The 15,931-nt window shown below is 50.5% G+C and overlaps 7 protein-coding genes across 7 annotated transcripts; 4 read left to right on the top strand and 3 right to left on the bottom strand.

Moving 5' to 3' along the window:
* Positions 1-424: 424 nt before the first annotated feature.
* On the bottom strand, positions 425-2,345 carry VC83_04940 (uncharacterized protein; the record flags this gene model as incomplete). The annotated part of the gene is made up of 2 exons (XM_024468566.1): positions 2,160-2,345; positions 425-2,111 (listed from the first exon to the last, which is right to left on the bottom strand). The coding sequence occupies exons 1-2, from the start codon at positions 2,330-2,332 to the stop codon at positions 425-427; spliced, it is 1,860 nt and encodes a 619-aa protein (XP_024323856.1). The 5' UTR covers positions 2,333-2,345.
* HER2 (Trimeric GatFAB AmidoTransferase(AdT) complex subunit) lies at positions 2,346-4,181 on the top strand (the record flags this gene model as incomplete). The annotated part of the gene is made up of 2 exons (XM_024468565.1): positions 2,346-2,632; positions 2,680-4,181. Exons 1-2 carry the CDS (start codon positions 2,509-2,511, stop codon positions 4,179-4,181), a joined length of 1,626 nt encoding a protein of 541 aa, XP_024323946.1. The 5' UTR covers positions 2,346-2,508.
* Positions 3,576-5,989, bottom strand: VC83_04938 (uncharacterized protein). Its single transcript, XM_024468564.1, has 2 exons — positions 5,663-5,989; positions 3,576-5,612 (listed from the first exon to the last, which is right to left on the bottom strand). Exons 1-2 carry the CDS (start codon positions 5,951-5,953, stop codon positions 4,572-4,574), a joined length of 1,332 nt encoding a protein of 443 aa, XP_024323947.1. The 5' UTR covers positions 5,954-5,989; the 3' UTR covers positions 3,576-4,571.
* A 128-nt stretch (positions 5,990-6,117) lies between these two features.
* On the top strand, positions 6,118-6,734 carry MZM1 (uncharacterized protein). The gene is made up of 3 exons (XM_024468563.1): positions 6,118-6,232; positions 6,286-6,462; positions 6,562-6,734. The coding sequence occupies exons 1-3, from the start codon at positions 6,178-6,180 to the stop codon at positions 6,660-6,662; spliced, it is 333 nt and encodes a 110-aa protein (XP_024323954.1). The 5' UTR covers positions 6,118-6,177; the 3' UTR covers positions 6,663-6,734.
* Positions 6,735-7,352: 618 nt separating this feature from the next.
* Positions 7,353-8,348, top strand: VC83_09636 (uncharacterized protein). The gene is made up of 2 exons (XM_024473049.1): positions 7,353-8,066; positions 8,116-8,348. Exons 1-2 carry the CDS (start codon positions 7,591-7,593, stop codon positions 8,135-8,137), a joined length of 498 nt encoding a protein of 165 aa, XP_024328817.1. The 5' UTR covers positions 7,353-7,590; the 3' UTR covers positions 8,138-8,348.
* A 2,565-nt stretch (positions 8,349-10,913) lies between these two features.
* VC83_04936 (uncharacterized protein) lies at positions 10,914-12,639 on the top strand (the record flags this gene model as incomplete). Its single annotated transcript, XM_024468562.1, has 3 exons — positions 10,914-11,199; positions 11,263-12,038; positions 12,099-12,639. The coding sequence occupies 2 exons, from the start codon at positions 10,914-10,916 to the stop codon at positions 11,283-11,285; spliced, it is 309 nt and encodes a 102-aa protein (XP_024323955.1). The 3' UTR covers positions 11,286-12,038; positions 12,099-12,639.
* Positions 12,640-12,802: 163 nt separating this feature from the next.
* SLT11 (Pre-mRNA-splicing factor slt11) lies at positions 12,803-14,338 on the bottom strand. Its single transcript, XM_024468561.1, has one exon. It carries the CDS (start codon positions 14,186-14,188, stop codon positions 13,061-13,063), a length of 1,128 nt encoding a protein of 375 aa, XP_024323952.1. The 5' UTR covers positions 14,189-14,338; the 3' UTR covers positions 12,803-13,060.
* Between the last annotated feature and the right edge of the window lie 1,593 nt (positions 14,339-15,931).

Raw genomic sequence — 15,931 nt, 5'->3', positions numbered from 1 at the left:
GGAGGCAAGGGGGCGGCTCGGCGGCGGTGTGCGCGTGCGCGCGCGATGACGCGGGTTGTCTCACCGCGTCGACCCTCGCGAGGACCTCGAGGCCGGGAGGACGGGACGGGGGGTGTGCCACGTGCCGTTCCCGAACGGCGGTCTGAGCTGGGCTGAGCTGGGACGAGACGAGACGAGATGGGGTCTGCGGGGACGACGTGGGAAGGGGGGGTAGATGGTAGGAGAGGGTGGTTGGGTGCGTAAGGGGGGAGGAGCGTAGGGGATTTGTAGGTAGTGGGAAAGGGGGTATGCCCTTATGGCCTTCTCTAAATAACTCCAAGCAGCGGCTTAACAAACTGTTTCCCAAAGGTATACATACCAAAACACATCTAAATCACAACAGCCGCATCTAAGCCCATCACCACACACACTCACTCCCCCTCCCCTAACACCCCCCCTCCCCATCCCCCTTCCCCCACACCCGCGCCACCCAGTCAACCAACATACTCGTAAACCCCCTCCCACCCATCCACTCCTCCACCTCCCCCTTCTCGTACCCCCTCCCCGCAAACCGCAGCGCAAGCAGCACCCACGGCTCCACGAAATCAACAAACACCACATCCACCGTCTCCGGCTCCGGCACGCTCACGTCCGTCGAGAACCCCATCCGCGCCTCCACCACGTTCGGGACGCGGTAGAACGACAGCGGCGCGTGCACTGTGTCGTCCCCGTCTTTCCCGCCGTCGTCGGTGGTCGTGTAGCCTGGGATTAGCGGCATCTCATCCTCCCTTCCGCTTCCGCCTCCTAACGGCATCTGCGCCCCGCCGCGCGACCAGTGCGACGCGCCTTCCTCGGCCACGATGTCAGCATGAACTCCCATCTGCTGAGGCGGCGCGAGTCTCCACTCCTCGAGCGACCCGGAGTCAGCAGCGAATACCTGCCCCCCCGCGTTGATGAGGGGGAGCACCTTCTTCGCCGCGTCCCAGGGCACGTCGCGGATGACGCGGAAGGAGTTGTCGAAGGGGGAGATGAGGTAGGTGGTGTCCTTCGCAAAGGTGCCTCTGAAGATATCAAAACGGAGACCGCCGGTGTTGAAGATGGCTATGCGGGGTTTCGCGGGGGAGTCGGCGGGGGTGAGGATCGAGGGCAGGATCGAGTCGACGAGGAGGCTGAAGATGCTGGTTGGGCTGGGGTAGGGCGCGCGGTTTACCCAGAAGTCCTCTGGTGCGCATCCGAAAACTTTATCTAATTTCATAGACTTCCGCGCTGAGGCGATGGCGAGGGAGGCGTTCATGCCGCGCTCGGTGGGGAAGGTGGACGCGTTCAGTCCGCTGTGGTGGTGGTATCCGAAGAGGTTATTATCGATATACCGTCTCTGGAACTTCATCCCCCTCTCCGCATCCACCTCCTTCCCCCCAATCTTAATCCCATCCACCGACATCCACCCCACCGTCTCCATATACCGCCCGCTCTGCAGCGCATACGCCTTATCACCCAGCTTCGCAAAATCACGCACATGGCTGTGCCCGCTGAAGAACTGAATCGGCGTGTCCCAATTCTGGCTCCGGATAGTGGAGAAGACGGCCTGGTACTCCGGGGAGTGAGGGGGGACGTGGCCGATCACCACAAAGATGTCGACGTGCTCGCGGATCGCCTGCTGGAACCAGTCTTCCTTCACCGTGTCCTCGACGCGCTGCACGAAGGTGTTGTGCGCGTTGCCGGTGAAGTCGAAGAGGAACCCGAAGGCGAGGACGTGGATCCCTTGGTTCTTGGTCTTGAATTGCCGGTACCGCCGGGAGAGGGGGACGCGCTGGCCGGTCGTGGGGTGCAGGATGTCGATGTTGGAGGCGATGTACTGCTCGGGGAAGTTGGCGACGGTCTGGTTGTACTCCCTCTCTGAGGTAGGCACTTTGTAGAGCTCGTGGTTGCCGGAGCAGAGGATGTCAATGTCTTGCTGTTGAAGTATGTCGTTTATATATAACCCCTTCGGGGCTGATCCGTCGTACAGCCCGTTGCCTTCTACTCTGTCGCCTGTGTCGACGACTAGTAAATCAACGCCCCGTCTGTCGGCATCTGCCCGCATGTGCTCAGTGAAAGATATGTAGTCTCCCCAGTCGGCCGAGTATTGGGATCTGGTAACCGGTTAGTCAAAGACCGTGAAAATCAACCAAGAGTCATACTCTTGTAAATGGCCTCCCAGCCACCCATGGGTATCCGTCGTAGCTAGGAAGTTCAGTTGTCCCCAGGGGAGCTCCCTCATGGGTGCCGCAACTGGCTTTGGCGCAGAAGGTTGTGAACCTTCTACCCCCAGGGCCAGAAGCCCTGCTATTAATATTAATGGTTGCATGGTCATCAGTGTGGAAGTTGTTTGTGACTGTTGGACGTCGGGAGCCCGAGGTCCTTATCGGATACCCACACCGGTTACAGTGATCGGCGTTCGGAGAATTGTTCGGGCGTGGCTTCACGACTGAGTCTTTCGCCCATGGCTGAAGCTCCAAGTAGGCTGTACCTTCTCGACAACCACCTCGTATGGGGTCACGGATATCCGAAAAGGTTGTGGCGGTGGCCAAAGCTGGATTGAAGAGAGGGCCCCGCAACTCCCCTTCCAATGCCTTCATCCGCCGCGAGAAATCCTTTCGGAAATGGAAGCTATGTAAGAGCCCCCCCCCAACACACATTCTCCGTCACTAACCAGCCCAGATCGCCCTACAATACTCCCCAATAGATTCAAGATACTTGCCGTGAAGGACAATATCTCCACAACATCCTTTGAAACTACCTGCGCCTCCAACTTTCTCAAAGACTATGAGCCCCCGTTCGATGCCGATGTCATCAAAAGTTTGTACCAGCGGGGCGGCGCCGTGGTCGCCAGCAAAACGAACATGGACGAATTCGGCATGGGGTCTCACTCAGTTAACTCTCACTACGGCGCCGTCACAAACTCTCCGCCATTCGAGGCGTATTCTGCCGGCGGCAGCTCCGGCGGTAGCGCACAAGCCGTAGCAAGCGGCTCCGTGCAGGCCGCTCTAGGAACAGACACCGGTGGCTCCGTCCGACTCCCCGCCGCATACAGCGGCGTTACCGGCCTCAAGCCCTCATACGGCCGCATCTCTCGTCACGGCGTAGTCCCTTACGCCCACAGCCTCGACACCGTAGGCCTCTTCTGCAAAAACCCAGAGGATATGACCGTATTCCTGCTGGCCGGGCAGGATCTACGATCCCGCGACCCCACAACCCCAATGGAGCCCGCCATCAAGCGCATGTCCGATGCCATCCGCCGTGAAGAAGCACGCCTCGGCCGCTGGCCCGTAACAGACACCAAGCCCCTCCGCATCGGCGTGCCTGCCGAATACAACATCGCCGAGCTCTCCCCCGCCGTCCGCCACACCTGGCAACGCACCCTCGACACCCTCCGCTCCCACGGCCACGCCATCGTCCCCGTCTCCCTACCCTCCACCAAGCATGCCCTGAGCGCCTACTACATCATCGCCGCCGCCGAGGCCTCCTCCAACCTCGCCAAGTTCGACGGCGTCCGCTACGGCTCCCGCGAAGACGCCTCCGACAACCCCACTGGCGTCCTCTACGCGTCCACCCGCGGCGCAGGCTTCGGCGACGAAGTCCGCCGCCGCATCCTCCTCGGCACTTACTCCCTCAGCGCCTCCGCCATGGACAACTTCTTCGTGCAAGCCCAGCGCGTCCGCCGCCTCGTCCAGCGCGACTTCGACCGCGTCTTCGCTGTGGCAAATCCCCTGCACCCAGAAAAGCAATTCGATCTCGCCGACATGCCCGAGATGACGGAAATGGACAGCAAGCTCGGCCCCGCGCAGGTCGACGTGCTAGTCGTCCCGACGGCGCCGACGCTGCCGCCGTTAATAAAAGACGTGAGGTCCCAGGGCTCGCTCGCGGGCTACACCAACGATGTGTTCACAGTCCCCGCGTCGCTGGCGGGCCTGCCGGCGATATCGGTGCCGGTGCCGATCGCGGAGGAGGCGAGGGAGAAGGGCAACGTGGGGTTCGTGGGCATGCAGGTTATTGGGCAATATTATGACGATTTTCATGTTATTAATGTGGGGTCCATGGTCGCGGCGGGGGTGGAGTGGCCGTCGAAGCTGGAAAAGCTGGAAGAGAGGTGGGCGAAAATGAGGGGAAATGCAGTGAGGAGGTATGGGTTTAAGAGACCAATAGGGTTTGGTGACAAGTAGGGAGGTACGGGCTGAGGATCTAAGGCGTGAAGATATTTGGAGTCTAGGTAGAAAGTCTAAGACCGGAGAAGGCGGAATATTTGTAAATAGATGTAAGACTAAGCAAAGCGGATAGACGAAAGATACCCACCCGTTCGCCTTTAACCAACCGTACGAGGGTCATCCACCGGGCTCTAATATAGACAAAAATATATAACTGAAGAGGCTCTATTGTTAGGAAATGTATACAGAAACATCCATCTACACAATCTAATCTAAAGTCATCCCCTCATCTGATATCGTATCATCTTCACAACGTGACCATTGTTTTATCCAGTAACTTCCGGCATTCGCTAAGCCAGTAAAACCAGTGCAAGCAGCAGCAGTGCAAGTACCAGAGCATTATGACCTCTAAGCAAGAGTCTTGGCCTCTCCATCCTTGAGCTTGCCAGCTGCAACGAGCCTCTTAACCTCCTCAGACCAGACGCTCTTGATCTCGTCAGCGACCTTAAGGCCGTTGAGCTTGCCAGCAAGAGCCGCAATCTCATCAGCATCGATCTTGCCCTGGATGAGGTCAACGTCGTTGAGCACACCGTCAATAGCAGAGGCCGGAGCATCGCCAGAGACGAAGTAGTTGGCATCCTTGACCGAGCCCTTGAGGACACGCTTGTTCTTCTTAACAGCGTTCTTCGCGGCCTCCTTAGCCTTCTTGCCCTGCTCGCGCTCGGCCTTGGCAGCCTCCTCAGCCTTCAGTGAAGCCGCGGCCTCAGCTTCCTTCTGTGCCTTGGCCTCCTCAGCGGCCTTCTTCTCGGCAGCCTCGCGCTCGATCTTCTTCTTGTTCTTGGTGGCGTTGGCCTCGTTGCGGAACTTCTTGATGCGCTCGTCCATCGCAGATGCCTCATCTAGCAGCTTGCGCAGGCGTGCGTTATCCTCGACCTTCTTCTTCTTGCGAGCGTTGTTGTTCTTGCGCTCCATGTGGCGCTTCTGGTCGCGGTTCTCGTTGTCATCAGGCACATCCTCGTCTTGGTACTCGAACGAGCGCCACGAGTCGAAGCTGTACCAGAAGTTGTAGAAGGTCTCGACCTCCTCCTTGGTGGAGTTCTCGTCGCCGAGCCTTGGGACGGGCTGGGTCTTGGAGAAGCGGCCCTCGGCCTTGAAGACGGGGCTCCAGAGCTTGTAGAAGTTGCCGGCTTGGGACTTCTTCTTGCTCGGGGGCTCGACATCGGCGCGCTCATCGACGGAGTCGAACTGGCGGCGCTTGGTGGGGTCGAGGAGGACCTCGGTGGCCTTCTGGATGCACTTGAAGAAGCTGTCATCCTCGGTGGAGCCAGCGGCAGCCTTCTTATCTGGGTGATGGCGGAGAACCTTCTTGCGGTGGGCGCGCTTGATCTGGTCCTCAGAAGCCTTGTAGCGGTACTTGGAAAGACCAAGAACAGCGTAGTGATCTTGTTGCTAGGTGGTTGTTAGCACGGCGATCAATGCAAGTTAGACACAAAGCTTACCTTCCAGTCCTTGGCATCACGGAGGAGCATGGATGGGTCCTCAGGCTCACTGATCTCACCAGCATCATCATCCTCAACCTTCTTCACAATGTTCTGGGCCTGGATGCGATCATCCTCAGAGAAGGTGCGCTTGTGACGGGCACGACGGGCGTGGGCCAGAAAGTGTGGGCCGACAGGCTCAATGCTGCGGTCGACAGCACGGGAGACAGTGCCGACAGCCTTGAAGTCCTTGTCCGCAGCCCATCCGGATGGAAGGATTGGGAGGGGGAGGGAAACTTGTGCAACACTCATTTTGATGTCGATTACTTGTTTTCTCAGATCGTTGCGTTTGATAGATAAAAATCTCCGGGGTTGGAGTAGCCCACCAGAAATAATTCGATTGTGGAGCCGGGTCGGAAAATCAGTAACGCCATGCGACCGACCCCTGTCATGGGGTGCCGCAACGTCGAAAGTCTAGGTCGATGGGCCCAACTCGAACTTCCTGGCTATAATCAAATTTACGGGGCAACTAAAGTATGGCGCTTCAAGCTTATAGGCATTTATTACGTTCGGCGCGGCTGGCATTTGAGGGTATGTAATCCTCTTCACCAGCTACTTACAATGTTTGCTTACAATTGACACAGGGGACACCCATCTAATCCACGCCGCCCAAGCTCAGGCACGCGGTGCATTCCGGGAGAACGCATCACTTGCTCCAGAAGATCCTCTTGCGGCAAAGGCTATTACACATGCAAAAGAGGTATCTGCGATCTTGAGAGAGAATATTGTGCAGGGAAAGAACGTTGGCGATAACAAGTACAGTAGGTGTCTCTGTCCATATACATCTGCGCCAATTATTGCGTCCCAGGCCTTCTTGAAAGCGTATCTCTACGGATTACAGAAGCTAACTATAGTCGCAGAGTTACGGATACACGCTGAGACGGAGAGGGGCGATAACGATTCGATAAAAATGCCAAACGGGCAGAAGGTCAAGATTGAGGGCAAGAAGTGCTGCTCATAACAGATGCGTCTGACTGTATGAATATGTATTATAGAAGGGAAAATATACTTCGGGAAGAAACTCAAATTTGTGCCTATCGACCGCCCTTATAGCTTTGCTGTGACCGGATTGTGCTCGCGGGTTATAATACCAGCGCTTCCTCGCGCCACGGCTTTGCCGTATCATTCGCACTTTTGTTCAAATTCTCTTCGGAGTCATTCGCGCAAACCTCGCCATGGAATCCCTCGCCAGGTTGTGTCCTGACATTACGCTTGTGCCTGGTTGCGATCTTGTTCCAAGACGCAGACCAGGTGCAAAACCTGCCGCATGGCCTATCTAATGAGTATCTCAGCCCATATCCCCCAGGCTTTTCGAGAGCTTTTAATGCACATCTCCGGCGTAGGTAGAACAGATGGACAAACATGAAATATAAGAAACTAAACGGGATTGAAGTGTAGAAATAATCAGGGTCAAAGAGACGTGTATCAAATGAAATGCTTCTATCTTCCATATTTTAAGTTCCTATGTGCACAAGATAAATTGCCAGGGCTATAAACAGGGTTAGAAAATCAATTAAATCATGATTATTTAGTCGTAATCATAATCATGATTATTGATAAAGCGTATAACGTACTTCATAAGCAAGTTGCGCATATATGCAAGTTGCGCACGCCCCCTCATTTTTTACGTGTCTACATTACTTTAATTCCACTTATCTCAACTAATGGACGCTCAATCGACCTACAAAGAGGGGTGAATTGCTCTTGCACTTCAGGCACACAAAGATGGCTATTTTACAAGTTTACGGGCGGCCGCAGACGCGTACGATATTCCAGCTTCAACCCTTCGATATCGCGTCAAGGGAGGACGCGCGCGGAGAGGTTTACGAGCTGCAAATACCAAACTTTCATCCACAGAGGAGGAAACTCTTATTAAGTGGATATTGTCTATGGATGAACGAGGCTTACCTGTTAGAAGTAGCTCTATCCAGCAAATGGCGAATCTTCTCCTTAAAAAACGATCGAATACGGACCGCGATAGTCTCCTTACGGTTGGCAAGTGCTGGGTTCATAACTTCGTACAGCGCCATGACTCCCTCCAATCAAAGTACAACCGTAAATACGATTACCAACAGGCTAAATGCGAAGATCCTACAATTATTCGAGACTGGTTTCGGCTTGTACAAAATACGGTTGCAAAATACGGGATCCAAGACGAGGATATCTATAACTTCGACAAGACAGGTTTCCAAATGGGCGTAATTTCGACCGCAAAGGTTATTACAGGTTCTGAAAGAGCTAGCCGTCCAGTATCTATTCAACCAGGGAACCGCGAATGGGTTACGGTTATTGAATCTGTGTCGTCGTCTGGCTGGAGCCTACCGCCAATGGTCATCTTTGAAGGAAAGGTTCATATCTCAACTTGGTACACAGATCTACTCCCACAAGATTGGACAATTGCGCTAAGTGATAAGGGGTGGACGGACGACTCTTTAGCTCTCGCGTGGCTTACAGACGTCTTCGAGAAACATACAAAGGACCGTACGAAGGGTGTTGTAATGGTGGGTGCACCAGATGTGAGAATCTAGCCACCCAAGGAATGGATGATTTTACTAAGACAACACACTGTCTTAGGAAGAAGAGCCAAAGGGTCGTAGCTTAGACTATTCCACAACGCAGCAATCAGGTGTATGATGTAGTGGAGTGGTTTAGACAAGTTGTAACAAAATGTTGAGTCTGAGAACTCAGGGATAAGTCAGAGGTCACTGACTTTTCAGAAACAAGGAGTAACAAGATCAATGCTTGGAAGCTTGGAAAAGACGTGGAAGTATGTGATAGTCGATTTACTGTATTGTCTGCTTGCCCTTAATTAAGGAAAGGGCAATCCTATTTATGCTAAAGGAGTATAGTTCTCTTATTTTCCAAGACTTTCCATGACTAACCAGGCTTGGTAGCTGTAGTCGACGTAAGAGAATCCCATAGAACCATCTCCTAGGTTCCTAGCCTATAGGAAGTGAAAGGAGGTCCAAGGTCAGAGTACCCCTATAGACAGATTATGTCATAACTTAACCAATCTTGTGGGTAACTAAGGAGTGATGACGTGTAATGAATCATAGATGGTTGTAGAAGCTTTTGGAGCTATCGTTCATGTTCCTAGGCCTCTAGTTGATAGAGATATGTCATGTGTAGTATTAGCCCAGTAACTAAGGAGTGATGTGTCATACTGACATTCGTTGCACTCAGTTTGCTATCAAACTCAAGAGCAAACTTGGAAATCTCCTCCTCAAACCTACAAGTCACTATACATATTTTGGCTTATCACACCAACAACAAGAGCAATACTACTCAACGATTGCTACAACCATCTATGATTCATTACACGTCATCGCTCCTTAGTTACTGGGCCGATATTACCACATAGCATATCTCTACAACCCTCTATGATTCATTACATGACATCACTCATACTACCACATGACATATCTCTACCAACTAGATGCCTAGGAGCATGAACGATAGCTCTAAAAGCTCCTACGAACCTCTATGATTCATTACATGTCATCGCTCTTTAGTTACCCACAAGATTGGTTAAGTTATGACATAATTTGTCTATGACATAATTTGTCTATGACATAATTTGTCTATGACATAATTTGTCTATGACATAATTTGTCTATGACATAATTTGTCTATGACATAATTTGTCTATGACATAATTTGTCTATAGGGGTACTCTGACCTTGGACCTCCTTTTACTTCCTATAGGCTATGAACCTAAGAGATGGTTCTATGGGATTCTCTTACGTCGACTACAGTTACCAAGCCTGGTAAGTCATGGAAAGTCTTGGAAAATGATAGAACTACACTCCTTTAGCATAAATAGGATTGCCCTTTCCTTAAGAAAGGGCAAGCAGACAATACAGTAAATCGACTATCACATACTTCCACGTCTTTTCCAAGCTTCCAAGCATTCATCTTGTTACTCCTTGTTTCTGAAAAGTCAGTGAGGTGTTGACCTCTGACTTACCCCTGAGTTCCCAGACTCAACATTTGTTGCAACTTGTCTGAACCACTTCACTACATCACACACCTGATTGCTGCGTTGTGGAATAGTCTAAGCTACGACCCTTTGGCTCTTTTTTCTAAGACAGTGTGTTGTCTTAGTAAAATCATCCCTTCCTTGGGTGGCTAGATTCTCACATCTGGTGCACCCACCATTACATGATGTCATGTAATGAATCATAGAGGGTTGTAGAGATATGCTATGTGGTCATATCGGCCCAGTAACTAAGGAGCAATGACGTGTAATGAATCCTAGAGGGTTATAGCAATTGTTGAGTAGTATTGGTGTGACAAGCCAAAATATGTATAGTGACTTGTGTCATACCGACATTCGTTGTACTCAGTTTGCTATCAAACTCAAGAGCAAACTTAGAAATCTCCCCCTCAAACCTACAAGTCACTATACATATTTTGGCTTGTCACACCAACAACAAGAGCAATACTACTCAACGATTGCTACAACCCTCTATGATTCATTACATGACATCACTCCTTAATTACTGGGCTAATCTACACATGACATATCTCTATCAACTAGAGGCCTAGGAACATGAACGATAGCTCCAAAAGCTTCTACAACCATCTATGATTCATTACACATCATCACTCCTTAGTTACCCACAAGATTGGTTAAGTTATGACATAATCTGTCTATAGGGGTACTCTGACTAGGAGATAGTTCTATGGGATTCTCTTACGTCGACTACAGTTACCAAGCCTGGTTAGTTATGGAAAGTCTTGGAAAATGAGAGAACTACACTCCTTTAGCATAAATAGGATTGCCCTTTCCTTAAGAAAGGGCAAGCAGACAATACAGTAAATCAACTATCACATACTTCCACGTCTTTTCCAAGCTTCCAAGCATTGATCTTGTTACTCCTTGTTTCTGAAAAGTCAGTGAGGTGCTAACCTCTGACTTATCCCTGAGTTCTCAGACTCAACATTTGTTACAACTTGTCTAAACCACTCCACTACATCATACACCTGATTGCTGCGTTGTGGAATAGTCTAAGCTACGACCCTTTGGCTCTATTCCCTAAGACAGTGTGTTGTCTTAGTAAAATTATCCCTTCCTTGGGTGGCTAGATTCTCACATCTGGTGCACCCACCATTACATTCAAGTCTGCCACTATTGACAGCTTAATTGAGCCATATCCATCGGGCTTGCCTTTCGAAGGCAAATATCTCTGGCTTCTCGCTCTTCGACACAATGGCCACCCTGGCTGGCATGCTCACCAAGCTGCCTGCAAACTCAAATATCTCTGACCTCCTCCTCGCCATCGAAACCCCTCCCCCCAAACATGAGCATGATACTCCGCCTGGCGCGGCCACTCCCAGGATATTTAAAGTCGGCCATGAATGGCTCCCAGCCATCACCTTGTATTGCCGAACGGTCCCCAATTGTCATAGGCATTATCCAAAGCTCCCCCACCCTCATCGCAATCCACCAACCAGCTCGACCATAGAGCGCTCCTCTTCGACATTGCTGGTCCCAGGTAAGTCCTCTATCCTCTCACCGAATTCCCTAAATTCTACTGACCCAAAACACAAAACTCTAGTCACCTTTCGACGCCGGGCATGAGCGCTCCCTGGGCGTTTTTGCTCTCGCCGTATGGGGTTTTCAGAGTCCAAAGGGGGGTTCTTTGGATTTTTGAAAAAACAAAACGTGCATTTCCCCAGCCTGATTTTGGCCCTGTTTTGGGCACTTTGCTATGAGCACTTCGTGGAGTGTCTTCGGGCGACTATCATAGGTGGCACATACTTATGTATCGCATTACCAGTAAGTTTGACTATGTTTCTATTCTACAAGCTTCAGTGTCCCTGGTCATGGCCACTTGTGGCCGACTACATACATCAGTAGGTTGAAACTTCATGTTTGGAATGCCTCAATTCTTTTCCTTTTTATTTCCTTTTTATTATTCGTTTAGTGGATTGATATGTTTAGAGTTATGTTGAAGCTGATTTCCTCCAGCTTGGGCATGCATTTCTACATGTCGATACTCAGTTAAGTCAGGTAAGTGTTTCAATTTTTATTTTCTCCATGTCCTTTCGGTTTTGGGTATATTCTAGCCCGGTAAGTGTCTATTTTCTCTATCTCTGTTCGTTTTTGGGTATATTACAGCCAGTAAGTATTTTTATTTCTCTCTGTCCTTTCACTTTACCTCTCTTCTTTCCTTTCCTTTTCTTTCGTTGATACTGTCTGGACAACCGCCGACTGAGCTAGCTCCAGCGAGCCAGTTTTTAAATCGACCAAGTCCAGCTCCTTTCTCTTTCTTTTTGCTTTGCTCAGTTCAACCGTTAAAGCGGATCTGCCCGCTCCAACCTGCACCAAACTGTGAGTCTCCCAACCCCCCCTCATCTATTACATGACTACCAGCTATCTAATTTGATATAGATACTCAAGAACCACATGTCGAAGTGGCAGAGCGCTACCACAAAGCCCGACATCGATCTACGAACTCGACACTTGGTAGCTGGCTACCCATTTCGACATATAAACGACACTTGGCGGCTGGCCGATGCACGGAAGGAAGGATAGGAAAGGATAAGACCTGGCGATGGTCTGAACGAACTTGAAATAAACAGCCTGGGGTAGGTGCGGGGTCTGGGGGTTGGTGCGCGAGAGCTATGATGCGAGCTTTCGGTGGCCGCTTGATGCCACAGCTCAAATGTGGCATCAGAACTTGGGTAAGGAGTGGCAGAAGGGTGGAGGATACTGGCTAGATATATCTATGTAGTAAATATAATGTTTCTGTGCTTATTAACTGTTTCCTGGCCGGTGAACAGTGATCTTGCTGTCGCCGATACCACCCAACTACCATTATGCCACCGCTATGGCCGGTTTTGCCGTACCTGGGCCAAATTAAGGTGGTGATACTGGCGAATCCTCATTCATGGCCATATATATCTACAGTAAATCACCAGTTTCACCAAATCCATATATTTACTGTATATGACTACGTAACCGCTATTATAACGTATCCGTACAAGGCGCATAAACCGTTCACTTTAAATACGGTTGGCTCTGGGCACCCGTAGCTCACCGATCGCCCACCCCTACTTTCGCCGTAACTGTTAAGTCCAAAAAGCGATGGGAAAACCGTTCTGCTACCCTTATTTAATTACGTGGATCCCCGGTAAGGTAGTTAGTGCTCTTCATAGTTAAATATTTCTCCACAGTCGTACGTCGCAGATCTCATGAGCGTCAAGAATATGAAACGTCTCGGGTTATTGCCCTCCATCGAGCTGGTATTCTTAATGTGTACTGTACAGTATAGTATAACCCTTATACTTTTGCTCTCAACGCCAGCAAGACGCCGCCCTTGTAATCCTCATTCCCATAGCTTGCATTCCCGCTCAGTTTCCTGCCAGACTAGCATAATTCACATCGTCAGCTCCCGGCGGCGCAGCCACGGCAGCCATGTTAGCCAAATCATCATTCTGCCGCCGCACTGCCTGCGCCTCCTGGCTCTGTTCCACAGCTTGCCGACCTGCGTTTACAAACACGCTCCTCCCCTCTCTCCTCGTAGCCGATCGTTCATCTCTATCCATCGTCCCAATCGGCCTCGGTCGTCCCCATTGAACACGTAACGGGCATCCTGCGATGACAGCTTTCCCCTGTAGCGCCAGGGCAGCTGCTTCTGCTCCCTGCCTTTCGGCGTAGTTGACAAACGCGCAGTGGCTCATGTGCGAGCATACTAAACTCCGTAGCTTTCCATAGGCAGTAAAAAAGTCCCGGATCTTGTGTTCTGGGAGGTCGTCTTCGATGCCCGTCACGAAGAGGGAGGTGATAGTGGTGTCGGAAGGCGGCGCGATATCGGCTTGTGTTGGAGGTAGTACCGCTGCAGAAGGAAAACGGCCGCCCCTCCCACCTCCTCTTCCTCCACGTACACCTCCACGAGCAGCAGCTCCCCCACGTTGTGTGCGTATCGGCCCAGGGCCAGAGCGTTGACTCTGTTCTCCCGCACCGCCACCAGAACCAGACGCCGCAGCGCTGCCCTCTCCTTCAACAGGTGCGATTCGTCTTTGCTTCTTGAAATACGGCTCGCTATTCGCCAGCCTCCTCAGTAGCTCCCTCGCCTTATCATCCGTCTTCTCGTATTCCTCCAGCGCCTCGCCCCTCCCCTCCTCAATATCCCTCTCGTGGTTCTGCGCGAAGAACTCTCTGTTGACGGCACTCTGTGGGCCGGGTGCAATCATCTTGAGCGCCGCATCGCGAACAACGATCGGTAGGCCGAAGGACAGATCGAGCATGCAGCACTGGCAGCAGTTCTTCAGTCGGGCGCATGTAAGGCAGATACCGGTGGACTTTGAGCGCGAGGTTCGATCGGTTTTCCAGGTGAAGACGGTGAATGGACGGGTGCATAGTTTGCATTCGGCTGAGTAGTCTTGTTTGAGCATCTGGACAAAAGGGTTATCTGGAAGACACTGTGGTGGCACTGTTAGCTTGTGGTTTCTTTCGCGGGCCGATATAGGGTATGGCATACATTTTCGCAAACTGACGGGAAGTCAGTTGTCTCCCATCCAGAGCGGTTCAGATCTTGTTTGATTTGGGGAGGCATCGTTATGTTTGTGGACTGTTCGTAGCGATGTTAAGGAGAGAGGTGGCAATGTTGGCACAATACTGGAAATCTATGTAAGGCCTCAGCCTCGAGCTACAACGATTTATGTCATTATAAATCTAATCACGTGATATCGCGTTTCTATCACATTTTTGATTGAAAATGGTGATAAATGAAATGGTATTTATTGGAGTAATACGCTTTCTAATAAATTAACTCACTTGGTATTCACCGATTTGCAACTCCTGTAATTTGCAGAGCTCAATTTATAACCAAGCCTACCTTAGTTTAGTATTATGATGACTTCAAAATAATTTTAAGGCACTTATAACGTGCATGTATAACGAAAGTGCCAAACAAGCGAAAGTGCCAAAATATCGCGACTACCCCATAAGAATTGCGATAAATCCACCACAACAATATAAATTAATTAAAACTACTCGGAGTCCTCTTCCTCAGACCTGTCTATTACAATCTGACAAGTGCGCGCATTGTGTCCAGTCTCACCACACTTGCCACAGCGATGTGCATGGGTTTCTTCCCTTGGCTTCCGACCACTACTTGCCCTTATTTCTTGCTCTACTTGCTGCACAACATCCCTCTCGTCCTGTAGCTCCTGTGCTACCTGTTGACTAAGTGATCCTCCTTGCTGTAGTCGTGTTTTTTTAGCTCTCCGGCGCTTGCTTAGCACTTCATTTGCCTGTCGCAGGTTTTGGTTCTCTGCTTTTAACAATGCTAATTGATGCATTATTTGCGATGCACCCTTTGTAAACTGGTCAACAGCTGCATAGATTGAGGTTGGAGAGCTATTTTGATGATGCGCAATTCAGTTTTTAATGAAAGTAGACTGTGATACAGCTTCAGTTGGGTTATTTGGTGTCTAAGAAACCCATGGTTGAGCGGTGTTTGGGTGAGAGGTTGGAGGTGTTGGCGTCTTAAACCTAAGGTCAAGTGTAGATATTACACTCTCAGGGCTAAATGGAAGAAGCCCAGCACCTCGGAACCCTCCCTGAATATTGCTTTCTGTCATTGCAATGTTAAATGCAGCGTGGAAGGCAGGAAAGAAGTCATCCTTAGTAATGTGAATAATATGAGCCCGCATCATATCTTCAATTTGCCGACCGTAAGCTCTCTTTAATGGGCCAAAACAGCCAACATCAAGTGGTTGAAGTATATGGGAAGAGTGAGCAGGCATACAAAGCGTAATAATGTTGTGTTCTTTGCAGTACTCCTTATGGATTGGATTTCATACCTCTCTCGTTTGTAGTCCAGCCATTTGCAGTAACAGCAATTACCCAATCTGCTGGAAATCCGCTATTCTCATACCAAGATGCAAGGTGGTTTTTACCTGCCACAATGACAAATGGCGGCACTGCCCAACCTTGAGAACTAACGCCTTGGATTACTGTAACCCATTCCCGATTGCCAGGCTGCACCTTTTTTGCCTTTGCCCGCCCATCTGAGCTCGTTACTACCGTTGCGCTTGAGATGACGCCCATCATAAACCCAGTCTCATCAAAGTTGTAGATATCTGCATTGTTGATGCCATACTTTAGAATTGTGTTCCATACAAGCTCAAACCAGCCACGAATGACTTCTGGATCTTCGCACTTAGCCCTCTGGTAGTCGTATTTTCGCTGGAAGCGTGTCCGGAGCTCTACATGGC

Source organism: Pseudogymnoascus destructans, assembly GCF_001641265.1.
Source record: "Pseudogymnoascus destructans isolate 20631-21 unplaced genomic scaffold scaffold_11, whole genome shotgun sequence".
In the NCBI taxonomy this organism is placed as follows: Eukaryota; Fungi; Ascomycota; class Leotiomycetes; order Thelebolales; family Thelebolaceae; genus Pseudogymnoascus; species Pseudogymnoascus destructans.
The sequence above is the reverse complement of the archived record's forward strand: the minus strand, read 5'-3'. Positions and strand labels throughout refer to the sequence as shown.

What these genes read in the sequence shown, in the direction of transcription:
- MZM1 (XM_024468563.1), top strand. Translation starts at nt 6,178, where the DNA reads ATGGCGCTTCAAGCTTATAGGCATTTATTACGTTCGGCGCGGCTGGCA. An exon ending in GGCGCGGCTGGCATTTGAGG is followed by an intron (nt 6,233 to 6,285) that starts GTATGTAATCCT and finishes CAATTGACACAG; the next exon opens with GGGACACCCATCTAATCCAC. An exon ending in CGTTGGCGATAACAAGTACA is followed by an intron (nt 6,463 to 6,561) that starts GTAGGTGTCTCT and finishes CTATAGTCGCAG; the next exon opens with AGTTACGGATACACGCTGAG.
- SLT11 (XM_024468561.1), bottom strand. Translation starts at nt 14,188, where the DNA reads ATGCCATACCCTATATCGGCCCGCGAAAGAAACCACAAGCTAACAGTG.
- VC83_09636 (XM_024473049.1), top strand. Translation starts at nt 7,591, where the DNA reads ATGGATGAACGAGGCTTACCTGTTAGAAGTAGCTCTATCCAGCAAATG. An exon ending in AAGGTTCATATCTCAACTTG is followed by an intron (nt 8,067 to 8,115) that starts GTACACAGATCT and finishes CTAAGTGATAAG; the next exon opens with GGGTGGACGGACGACTCTTT.
- VC83_04938 (XM_024468564.1), bottom strand. Translation starts at nt 5,953, where the DNA reads ATGAGTGTTGCACAAGTTTCCCTCCCCCTCCCAATCCTTCCATCCGGA. An exon ending in GTGATGCCAAGGACTGGAAG is followed by an intron (nt 5,613 to 5,662) that starts GTAAGCTTTGTG and finishes ACAACCACCTAG; the next exon opens with CAACAAGATCACTACGCTGT.